Source organism: Belonocnema kinseyi, chromosome 9 (genome assembly GCF_010883055.1).
Source record: "Belonocnema kinseyi isolate 2016_QV_RU_SX_M_011 chromosome 9, B_treatae_v1, whole genome shotgun sequence".
Taxonomy (NCBI): domain Eukaryota; kingdom Metazoa; phylum Arthropoda; class Insecta; order Hymenoptera; family Cynipidae; genus Belonocnema; species Belonocnema kinseyi.
The window spans coordinates 67683103-67696272 of record NC_046665.1 but is presented as its reverse complement, the minus strand read 5'-3'; the positions used below and the strand labels follow the sequence as shown (position 1 = coordinate 67696272).

Genomic DNA, 13170 nt, shown 5'->3' with positions numbered 1-13170 from the left:
AATGATAGGATTCTTCGGGCAATTGAACCTGTGTGGCAAGAAATGTATGAACAACGAGGCTCAAAGAAAGGCGTAGCCGGATGTCGGGAGAACCTGTTCATCTATAGATGTGTCTGCAAAGATGCAGTATTCTACCAGCGTGACCTATCGATGGCCTGGATTGATTATCGGAAAGCTTTCTATTCGACGTCCCATAGACTTATCATCTGTCTTTTGGAAATCTTAAAGGTTCATAGGCAAATAGTTGGGTGCATAGAGAGATTGATGCCGCTTTGGAAAACCAGATTTATTAGTTCATCTGGAAAAAATCGTGTTACAACTAACAAGGTCACCTTTCAGAGAGGTGTCTTTCAAGGCGACACCATGAGCCCACTCCTCTTTTGCCTTACATTATTGCCACTATCTCTAGCACTGCGCCATTCTGACGGGTACTTGTGCCGCAAACCTACAGATCGAAAGTACAGGGTCACTCATGTATTTTATATGGACGATCTTAAGATCTATACTAAAAACAGAGAACAACTGCATCTAGCTCTGATGATTGTCGAACGATATACTAAGGAAATTGGAATGGAATTTGGGTTAGGCAAATGCGCCAAGGTTTATTTGAAGCGAGGAAAACTTAATGGCATCCCTGAAGATCCTGAGCTCGTTGATAGAAGCTCCATACGATACCTTTGCGCTGGAGAGACTTATACATACCTGGGCGTGCCACAGAGCTGCATTCAGGATGTGACGTCTATAAAGGATACTCTCCGAAGCAGATACAAACGTCTCATCTGACAGATTTGGTCTTTCGAACTGTCGGCGAGGAACAAAGTATCTGCAACGAACATGCTTGCCGTCCCGGTACTACTCTATTCATTTGAAGTAGTTCCATGGACGAAGAACGAGCTCAGATCTTTTGATATCGGGACAAGAAAGGTTATGCACATGAACAAAAACATGCATCCTAAGTCTTCCGTTCCGCGACTGTACATCTCACGCCGTCAAGGGGGTCGCTGAATATTGAGTCTTGAATGTCTTCACAACAGGATTATTCTGGGTACAGCACATAGAGTTGCAAATGGAAGAGACCCTCTTCTTAAAATTGTCAGGAATCACGAAGAAGTGGGCAAAGGAGCGTTTATGTACAAAGCAGCGGAGGAGGTTGCTGAAGCACTCGGACTTGACTTCAGTATTAGTGGTGAGCAAAATGCATCAAATCTTATCTATCTCGAGTGCTCACTCCTGAAAGCCCGGATTAAGAAAGCACAAGAGAAAAACTTTCGTGAACAGCTCCTTGATAAGAGGATGCACGGTATCTTCCACAGAAATGTGAAGGAGCATTCAATGTCTTGTGAGCTAACGTTTTCTTTCCTTAAATCGCTCGGATTGAAGTCTGGTACGGAGGGTTTCATTTTCGCATGCCAAGACGGTGTCATTTCCACCTTAACATACCGTCGCCACATTTTGAGGCACGACATTCCCGATGATAGCTGCAGGGCGTGCCATTCACATCTGGAGCATTTAGCGCACATACTATCTAGTTGTCCAACTCATGCGGGAACGACCTACATTCAAAGGCATAATGCGGCACTAAGAGTGCTTTATTATCATCTCTGTCACTCCTACGGCATTAACCTTAATATCGCTCCTCTAAATGCTCCTAGGGAAATTAAGTCAATTGTCGAGAATGGGAAGTGCCGCATATACTGGAACTTTATATTCTCGACAATTGTTTCTGTTGCTCACTCGAGGCCTGACATGGTTCTTCTTGACTTCGAGAAGCGAACCATGTTCGTTATCGAATTTTCGGCACCAGCTGAAAAAAACATCATAGCCAAGGAGAATGAAAAGAAAGGGAGGTATCGAGACCTTATAAGGGAGTTGCAACGATTGTACCACCTATCTCACGGTCGTGAGACGTGGTTGTGGCTGAAATTTTACCGCGATTTCAGCCATAACCACGTCTCACAACCGTGAGATAGGTGGTTAGGGAGAGACTAAGAGTGGAACCTCCAAGTAGGTCCCCGCTGGAAACATTTTCAGGTCCATTCGTGTACCTGCAAATGGCTGACCACTCTCCTTTAACGAGGCACCTGGGTCTTCTTAGCTTGGTCTGATTCCTCATTGAAGTTTCAAAGCTTGTTTGTGAAATGTGCAAGCAGTTTTTCTGAACCCGTTCCCTTGGCAGTGGTTTCGCTAGATAGTAGATAGGGACAGTGGAAATGTGACTATTTAGGTTAAACTATTATTATTATTATTATTAAACTATTTAGGTTATATATAATATAAATATAAAATATAAATATACGAGATTGTTTAAGCATTAACAAATATTAGCTTTTATGACAGTTAGAGTGACCCTTTTTGTTAGGACAGGTATAAACTCGAAGTTATAAGTCGTTCGTGTTAAAGCCATAAAAATTTGACTCAAGAAATCAATTTATGTCTTTCAGGCATAGAAAGTTGTCTCCAAGACATAACTTGAAGTCTGGCTCCGTCTCAAAACTTAGACATGCTCAAGCCGACCTTTTTGACTTCAACATGTCTTAATTGGGGGCGATTCAAGTCGAACTCAAGTCGAAGCATTTTTATTCGGGTTCTCAGAATACCCTGACGTATAGCAATCCTTATTTTTAAATTGAAATTGGGAAAACCATACTACAGTAGATAATGATTTACAGAATATTAATTTCAATCAACTGAAAAACTGACAAAAAATGTTCATTTTCTTAGGATAATATTTCAGCAAGTTTACTATATACTTTCAAACGAAGATTCATTGAAATATTATATTTAATTGAAGATTCCGCGATCTAAACCTGTTAACTGACATTTTTTTCGACATTTATTTTTTTTTGTAATTTCTGGAACATTTTTTATTTGCAGTTAATATCCTACAAGGAAAACGGCAAAATTCCTTTTAGTTTTTATTTAATGCAATGTCGACAATATCTTTTTGGTATCTAGAGCATAGGTCCGCAGTCTAAACCTGTTAACTGCTTATGGCGTCTTACGGAAAATCCGTGCTTTTTCTCACATCTATGTTTGGCTTGCGATTACGAACATTTGGACATGTAATACTTGCCCTTGGCTTGAAAAACAACGGAGAAATTTGCAAGCCCGGGAAAAAACAATACAAAACGAGCGGTAGAACACTTCAGATACCATCTTTAGACCGCTGGACCCCTTAAAGATAACATATGAATAGCTTAAAATTGTCATATAACGTTCAATTTTGATTCAAATGTTATAAAACTAACCTGTGTTTTTTTCCTTTAGTAAGTAAACGAAAAACATTTCACATTGTTGAAAAATGCAAAAATAACAATGATTTTCCTTCGTCATGTAAAATTTCTGAAATGTCAGTTAAAAAGTTTAGACCGCGGACCTTTCAATTAATGTCTTAAACCAAAAAATTAATCTTTGAATCGAAAAAATGTTCGTCTCTTCGTTATTCATACTGTCTACCTAAATTAAACATTTTTGTGACATGTTTATACAGTAGAATCCAAATTTAGAGTTTAATTAACAATATTTTATAATACAAAATGCTCTTTATTTATTATTTTAAAATATTACAACAATTTTCAGGGCTAAAGTATGTAACCATTTTTTCCTTTTCTGTCATCACAAGTCGGGTTAAATGGCTTGAAGAATAAACATCTCGTACCAATCGTACCAATCTCACGGAATATCAGAGATTAATCAATGTCAAAAATTTAACCTTTTATGATTTTTGTGAAATAAGGATAGTTTCAACTATTATTTACTTAATAAACTGACTTTATTTGTAAGTATACTAATGATAAATTATAATTATTGAGGATTGAGAATTATGTGATGGAACAATTAGTCTATTGACGGATAGAGGTGTTTAAATCGATGTATTAAAAATGTTTAATAAAGCTGTTTAACTAAGTTCATATGAAATTTGTTGTCTAAGAACATTCAATTGAATATTTGAGCTTTATTTAAAAGCAAATACCTTTTTTTATTTTTAGAAACAGGTGCAGTTAAATCCTGTTGAATTTGTTTCTATCTACTGTAGGATGGTTTGTCCTATATATAATTTATAAACTGTGATTATTAACCAATTTACCTTCACATGAAACATAGGAAATGTTATGACATAACTATTAATGCCCAAAAAACACATGGTTGGATGATTAATATTTATAGTATGTTTATAAATTGGAAAAACATAATTATCATCAACAGATATTCCACAGGTTTTATCTAAAAATGGAAACTGAATTGAATATCCCGTACAATACATAAAAGCTTCAACAGATATTGAGCTTCCATCGGTAAAAAAAATTATATTTCCTTCCACTTTTTTGATTCCAGGAACTTGAATTACGGAAGGGGGAAGAAGGCTCGTTATTCTGAAAAGATGTAGATTTATTCTTCATAATTCTAAAATAATTAATTAAAAAATGTATATAACCTTTCATTTCTGTTGCTCAAATAAATAATATCTGCGTGTGGAGCTAATTCAACAGCAATATCTGTGGCAGAGAAAGCAGATCCAAGGATCATTACTGATTTTCCAGAAAACTCTTCTGGTATTCTGTAGGAGTGACTGTGTAAAATTCTTCCAGGAAAGGTTTCTATTCCGGGTATTTTAGGAATATTTGGTTGAGAATAATTCCTGCAAACATTAAAAACCTATGTCATTGAAATGTGATCAGAAATAATATTAATTTTTCTATTTGTATTCGTTATAAAACAAATTAAACGAACCCTGAACAAACCATAACAGCATCAAATATTTTATCCTCGATTTGTTTTGTCTTTACGTCCTTTATTTTCACGTACCATATAGTAAGATTTTCTTCATCAGTTTTTATAATCTCTGGTCGAACACTTTCCACTTTTGTATAAAACTGAATAAAAAATGTACAGATGTAATTTCTATTAAAACATATTAGGGGATGTTCATAAACTACGTAACGCTATTTTGACAATTGAAGGGCTGAATTCAATAACCACCTTCGCGCTCGAACACGCGGAGAATAATTGTCCGCAGTGCAAATTTAGAAGATTGATAAAATTTTTTATTTTATTTAAGGAAAATTAAAGTTTTCACCGCGGCGGCCCGCTTTTTGATTGAGTAGTTGGCATATTACGTATTTAGATCTTCATAACGATAGATAAAGGGTTTTTCAATAGGCACGCTACAAAAATAGACCGATAGTGACAGCAAACGACGCAATTTTTTCTCCGCTCTTTTGACATTTCTCTTCAGTAAGGTTTGCCATTTCATCATGGAAAGATATACGATCTAACAACGAGTCGAAATTATTAAAATTTACCACCGAAATTCGGAGTCAGTGGCCTCAACTTTAAGAGCGCTACGTCCAATTTATGGTCGTCATAATCGTCCTGCCAGATGATCAACAATTGAGCGTCTAGTGGAAAAATTTAAATCCACAGGTACAGTGCAAAATGTTCCCGTGCCATTGAGATGAAGAAGTTCCCGTAGTGTCGAGAATATTGCTGCCGCTAGCGCATCAATTGAGGAAGACCCAAATCAGTCTCTCACACGTCGTTCTCAAGCGTTGGGCTTATCTGTGACGTCGTTGTGGCGTATTATGCGAAAAGATCTTGGCCTACATCCTTACAAGATCAAATTGACGCAAGAACTGAAGCCGCTTGACCACCAGAATCGACGTATGTTCGTGAATTGGGCTGAGCAACAACTTGAAAATGATCCTGATTTTCATCGAAAAATCATCTTCAGCGATGAGGCTCATTTCTGGCTGAATGGCTTCGTCAATAAGCAAAATATGTGTTATTGGTCAGGCAGCAATCCACACGAACTCCATGAGTCAACATTACATCCCGAAAAAATTACGGTTTGGTGCGGTTTATGGGCCGGAAGCGTCATTGGGCCGTACTTCTTCCGTGATGATCAAGACCGGCACGTTACTGTGAATGGGAATCGCTACCGCTCAATGATAACCGAATATTTTTTGCCCGAATTGGATGATATGGACTTGGACAATATGTGGTTTCAACAGGACGGCGCCACAAGCCACATAGCGAATGTCACAATCGATTTATTGAAAACCAAGTTTGGTGAGCGTGTCAACTCACGAAATGGCCCAGTCGATTGGCCGCCTCGGTCATTCGATTTGACGCCGTTAGACTATTTCCGGTGAGGCTACGTCAAGTCTATGGTCTATGCCAACAATCCAGCGAGGATTGATGAACTTCGTACGAACATCGAACGTGAAATTGCAGCAGTATCGGCCGAATTATGCTTGAAAACCGTCGAAAATTGGATTCAGCGTCTGGACTTCTGCAAGCGTGCCTGTGGTGGCCATGCAAAAGAAATCGAATTTCATACATAATGGCATCGAATGTACTCTCACATGAATAAAGAATTTCATTTATATCCAAAACCGTTTTTGTTTAATTTAAAAAAGCTTTTGTAGCGCTCTTATTGAAAAACCCTTTACTATGCTTCCTCTAAAGCCACTTGCAGAATACTGACTTTTGAAAAGTTTTGAGCAGATATGTTTGTTGATAAAAAACATTTTCCAAATTCTTTGTTCGTATAATTCAGGCTCAAAAATAAGCATTTTTTAAGGTAGTTGAATTTTCAATCAAGAAAGAAAATTTTCAACAAAGAAATTTTCTATTAAAAAAATGAATTTTCAATACAGATGGACGAATTTTCTATCTATAAAAACATATTAGCGAAAAAAAGTTGAATTTTCAAGCGATAATAAGATCGAATTTTTAACAAAATACAGTCGGATTCCAAGCGTACAAGAGGTTCGAGAATCGTGATTTCCAAACACACAACCGTGAAAGGGGCTCCCCCTCCTGCGATGCATAGATTTCTAGGGTATGCATGCGACGCACGCACGGAGGCCTACTTTGCGCACGCGCGTTTGTGCAATTCGACATCGATGATTGCTTGAACATAAACAAATCAAACTGACTCGCTCGAAAGGTTAAAATGCGCAGTACGTGTTTCTTTGGTTTTTTATTATATAGAAAACTGTTGCAATCGTTATTCCAATCTTATGTGTCCCTTCAGTTGCGTTGTAAGTATTTACATTTTCGTGAATTTGAAATAATATTCTGATATTTGGAGTGTTCGCTGTTTAGTTTCAATTATTATTATAAAAAACATTCCAGTGTTGAAATGTTGTCACAAGCTTATACTGCCCAACATGTCGAAGGCATTTTTGGTTAGAGTTGGATTTTTTATTTGATCATTTTTGCACGGGGCTGTCCCGGTATATGTCATCAGTCACGGACGCATTTTTTTAATGCAATCAAGTGATCTGTTGAGAGCAGTTTGCCCAGACATATTGGACAAAGCCTGGTTTTACCCCATCATTGACGGACTGGGTTGCAGTCAAGTACACGATGGGGGGACCTACAGCTTAAGGTGGGTTCCGAACCACCAGAACCTCGGTAAAGGTACATTGAAAAATGTCTAGAGGTACCGGCTCAGGGATCGAAGTGAGCCACCGAGGCTAATATAAATTATTATAAATATAAATATAATATATAAATATAAATGAATAATAATAATTATTATTATTACACCAATAAGCCATTTCCCTTTCGGGGTAGGCGTGACTCTCTCAGTAGGGGAAAGGAGTAGTGTGTGGAAGGGATAGAGATTTTTTCATATTGATCCAGAATGCTCGTGATATTTAAGTAAATAACACGTTCGTGCCGCAACACTGCTCCGACCCAGGTTGCTGATCAATCTCTCTAGCAATCACCCCAAATGAAGAACCTCACCAAGTCGTTATGTAAGGTTCCCCACTTGAGTCCACGAGTCGCCAAGGTCTTTTGTTGCATGCGTCATTCACTCTACTGACACTCTTTTTATTAACTATTTGCCGCCATACTTTCTTGCCCTGGCATACTTCTCTAGCTTCTTTTATGTCCATGCATTTTTTCATGCAGGCTCCCGTGTTTCTGTGACTTCTTATGTCTCTTCTAACTAGGGTCCAATTCACAAATTCTAACCATTCTTTCCGCGGTCTACCTCTGGGCACGCTGCCATTTACTTTACTTTGATACACTTGTTTCGCTAGTCGTTCATTTGGCATTCTCGCAACATGTCCGGACCATCTTAACCGATTTCTTTCCCATGTGTCTACTAGCGTCTCTTCTGAACCACATTCTTTTAGAATTATCAATAATTCAAGAATAATAAAAAAGGCACCAAAAAATGCCAGCCAAAAGTAGAAAATAAAAAAATTATATCAATTATGAATGACTAAATTTTTTCAATAAAACAATTGCTAATTCTATACAATAAAAACAAATTGCAACTTATATTTTGATCAATATAAATTTTAATTATTAAGGATCGAAAATTTATTTAATTCAATAAACAAGTGCGAATTGTGATGAAGATGACTAACAATAATCTTGTGACAATATTCTCAATATCTATATCACGAAATGTCAAAATTCACCATTGATTACAATACAGTGAACAAATTTAGAATATAAAGCGGCGCGCACTTGCGCAGGACTCTCTTCCAGGGTGGCGCATAGGAGGGAAAATTCCACAGGCTCTTGTGGAGTTGGAACAAAGATATTATCTAGGACGCTCGTGTCTGTGGAGCGTTGGTAATTTTAAGCCTCGTACGTTCTTAGTCCGAGTGTACTTGAATTTTTGAACAAATAGTTGAATTTTCAACTTACAAAAATACTCTTTTAACCAAATAGTCGTATTCTTAAACAAAACCAATTAAACTGTTGAATTCCCAATCAAGAAAGGTATATTCTTTACGAAAAATATATAAGTTAATATTTCAACAAAAAAATATTTTTATTTTCAATAGAAAACAGTTTACTTTTACCAAAAGCAATGAATTATTAATTAAGAGCGATTGTTCATTTTTCAAGCAGACAGAAAGAATAGGGGGTACGAAATGTTTCAGATAATCGTTCAAGCAGGGTAACGACAGCTAAGGTAAACTTTCAGTGGTTACATGCTTGTAAAGTGCTGCCTCTAGTGGAGTGAACCGGAGATATCTGCGATCCACTATGGTTAGTTAACGGGAGTCACAGTTACCCTGCTGGCGATTACTCCACTTCGGATATTCCCTGCAACATTTCTTACTCCAGTTTTTTCTATTACAATAATGGCAAATTTTCCGAAAAACCATTTATTTTTGTATCTAAAAATATGCATTTTCAACCAAATAGTTCAATTTTCACCTTAAAATGCTCACTCTTAACCGAAAATGGAAGTTACATGTTCAGATAAAAAAATTAAAAAATTAACTCTTTTCCAAAAACAAAAAATGAATTTTCAACAAAATAGTGAAGTCTTAAATCAATAAAATCAATTTTTCATTTAGGTTGCAAGTTTGAGCGCGCCTGGGCCCCGAACCTGTTGGATTTCACGCTTCGTGCTCGATAATATATTTATCTCACGCTTCGTGTTTGATAATTTATTTAACTGCGCTGCGCGTTCTCCCATTGTACTTCCCCCACATTTTTGCATTAGACTTTTAAAATGAAAGCTCAAACCATCCAAAACTGAAATTCAGCAATCATGAATTATCTTTCTTTAAGGCTCCTTCAGGTTTAATGAACACATTCTCATAATGTGTCTCACAAAAAAAGTTAAAAAGCAAGATTTAAGATCTAATTGAAAAACGATTTTGTTATTAAACATTTTAGTGTACCTTGTGTCTTTTCTCCGAAAATTTAATTTGTTCATAATCAATTTTATTCTGAACAATTAAGAAAAAAGTACGCGTCTTATCAAAAAAGCAATAATAACAGACTTGTAGCTCTTTTTTGAGTGCATAACTTTTTTATATTTGGTTTTTTCTTAGTTTGTGTCGTTTATCCTAGAATTTAATTTTTCAATTTTTTATATTGTTTTTTGTGGATAAAACAAAAATTGCGCACCCTATCAAAAAGTGATTAAACATAAATTTATAGATCTTTTTTGGGTGCACAAGTTTCGCCTGTGTGGATTCATCTTTTTACGTATCTTGCATGGTTTAAACGCAAAATTGATTTTTTTATTTTTCATTTTTTTGTGCCATAAAAAAAGAGCCGTACATAGAATGTTAATATCTAAAAACATAGTCTTCAAAATTGTTTACATTCTCTGACTATTTGTATTTAAATCCAAAATAGCGTACTATCTTTAATTACTTATTTTTACTTCAATAACTTTTTAAAATACCTTGCTAACAAAATAGGTAAATTTTAACCAAGTAGCTGGATTTTCAACTAAAAACGATATCGTCTAAACAAAAAATGGACTAGTTTGAACTAAGGAATTAATAGTGGACTTCTCAATTAAACAGAATGACGTTTTCATGAAAAAACTAGATTTTCTTGAAAGCTGCAGCTAATTCGATTCGCATATAAGCGAAAAATCTAGATAAACGGAAAATTGCTTAAAAAGAGGGAAAAAAGAGAATTTCTTTACATGTGGTAAAATAAAATCAATATGTTTCTATGTGCTTCTATGTGCTTCTTTGTGTGTCCCAGCCCTAAGTCACAAATAATTACAAAACCTCTTAACCCTCCTTCCCTCTGGCAGTAGCAGTTTTTAAGCGTCCCATTTATTTCATATAATTTTTCTTACCTTTATAAATTGTAGAACCTGGAAATGATTAGCATAATCGTGTAAATATGATAAAAGCACCTTTCGGTGAACGCCACTACCTTTCTCAGATTTCATTTGGCGAAAATCTGGAAAATTCATTAATTCACAGGGAGCATTTGATCTGTAATTAGATTTATTATTAGATGGAAAATTTGGGCAAATGATAATTTAGCCGCACCTACCTGCGCACGGTTCCCCGGCTATAAATGCTGCAGACTAATATGCGAAATATAAATTTTTTTAAATTTAGCACTTGGTAATTTAAAAATACAATATTTCAAATCTGCTCATTAGAACAATGACAAAGATATGTTATTTAACATAAAAAGTTAAAAATTAAAGAATAAAGGTTCAAGTTTTTGTGAAATTTTACGGAAAATGTTTCAGTAAATTTTATTCAAATCAACTACAGTACAGCAATCAGCTGAGTGAAAGAAAGCTGTGTAGTGAAGAAACCGTACGCAGGTAACTGGAACGGAATTGACCACGTCCAAAATATGACCAGTTTCATTTATTTCAATCTATTCTACCTATTATAAACTAAATCAAACCTTAAATCTCGATACATGCTCGTGTGAATTGGTAAACCATTTTCGTCAAATCCAGTTTTTTCAGTGTAAACCCAAGTTCCACCAATATCTCCTGATTGTTCAAAAGCTTCTGGTTCAAAATTGTGCAAATCTGATGCCAAATGTCTTAAAGCACATAATCCTGCTGCTCCTCCGCCAATAACACATACCCTTTTTCTTGAACACATCTTCCTAAAATGATCAATCTAAAATTAATAATTAGAAATTATTTACCACATAAACAATTTTAGAATCCACATTTTCATCGCGCGGTCGCCGCACGGCTCGCGGCGCTCACAAGCGTGAACGCGCCCTAGGGTACGTCACATCTAGTCGCCATGCGTAGTCCACAGCACTTTCATTCACAGAAACGTTATGTTATAAATCATGAAAAAATAAACATGATAGACTAAAAGCTTGAACATCAATATATAATATTTATAATATATTTTTTTGGATATTGTTTCTATTATAAAGATATGCGTAGGTGGTTCATAAAACTCTGATTTTTCTTCTTTTCGAGTGGCGTGTTACGACAGTTTGTTTCTCTGGATAAGAAAATACTCTCCTAATTTGAATATGGAGATTAATTAATAGCATTAATTAAAAGTAAAAAATCCTAGAGTTGCGAGCATCAAATGTATGTAAGAAATGAGATTTTCGTAGTTTTGGATTATTTTTCAAATATACATATTAGTACCGAGATTTATTAGGCTAATTAAATTGCTCAATCTCTCAATTTGTTCTATATCAGGAAACAGTCGCCTTTCCGCTGCTCCGCAGATACGTGTTCGATTCCCGTTAGCGGTGATTTAACACGATTTTTTTCAGCTTAGAATATAATATTAATATCTAGTTGTATATTTAATGTATTAAATTTATCATGGGCGCAACTGTAATATATATATTAAACAGTGAATGCATTTTTTATTATTTTTTTTTCTCTTACGCCCATGCCATATTTTTCTATTTTATATAGGAAAAATTAGAAATACAGAGAATGACCTTAACCCTTAAACGGCCAAAACGCCACTACCGGTACACTGCTTTTCAACGGCCAATAACTAAGACTATTCGACACTAGAAAAAATTGAGACACATATATTTTTATTGCTTAAGATCTCCTCTTTGCGACGGTGCAAATGAAATTCCTCAAAAAATTTACTTATTATCCCAAAATGCAGTTTAAACAAAAAAAACGTGATTTTTCGTGCCTATTTTTTTTTGTGAACCATTTTCCAAAGCTTTTCGAGTCTGTAATTAACCTGGAATCTCACTAACGGGTGGAATAAATGTCTAAACTTTGAGAATCCATGGTTCAAAGATCGATTTTTCGTTTTAGTATTCTCAAAATGGCAAAAATTCTCAAAATTCTCAAAATGGCGTCCTAAAATGGCAAAATTTTTGTGAAAACATTCATGAATTTTTTTACAATAAACGATGCGCTTTTCGAAAAAATCATCAAGAATAAGAAGTTCTTGTAATCAGCCAAGGAATACGCCTGAATTTTTTCAAAGCGTTTTGAGCAAAATTTTGGATTTTACATATGAACAATTTTTGCAAAATTTAAATTTTTGCTCAAAACGCTCCGGAAAAATTCAAGCTTATTCCTCGGCTGATTACAAGAACTTTTTATTCTTGACAAATTTTCCGAAAAGCGCATAGTTTTTCAATAAAAAATTTTCATAGTTCTAAGCATCGTGTAAAAGTAAAATGATTCACGAATATCTATCGTCCGTCTGCCGCAAACAAAGTTTACGTTGCCCAACTATCATCAACGTGGAGGTCGATGAATATCGATGGTTTTTTTTAAGGGACTTTATATATTTTTTTTACATTTTTTTATTTTTTTTTATAGAGAATTTTTTTCATTTCAGATTTCAATCCGTAGAAATCATTTTGATCCTGCTGTTTCAGAATGTAATTTTGAGAAACAATGTAAGCAGCAATACATGTTGCAATCAATGCAAAATCTAGTAGTCCTCTGGCGAC

The 13170-nt window shown here is 35.4% G+C and overlaps 1 protein-coding gene across 1 annotated transcript in view; it reads right to left on the bottom strand.

Moving 5' to 3' along the window:
- Positions 1-13170, bottom strand: part of LOC117180137 (flavin-containing monooxygenase FMO GS-OX-like 2) — a 20185-nt gene that overhangs the window by 3429 nt on the left and 3586 nt on the right. Inside the window, exons 2-6 of the mRNA XM_033372478.1 lie at positions 11161-11370; positions 10589-10730; positions 4732-4874; positions 4436-4639; positions 4088-4373 (exon numbers count right to left, since the gene is read on the bottom strand). Of these exons, the coding sequence (XP_033228369.1) occupies positions 4088-4373; positions 4436-4639; positions 4732-4874; positions 10589-10730; positions 11161-11370 (985 nt within the window). The remainder of the gene's footprint in view (positions 1-4087; positions 4374-4435; positions 4640-4731; positions 4875-10588; positions 10731-11160; positions 11371-13170) is intronic.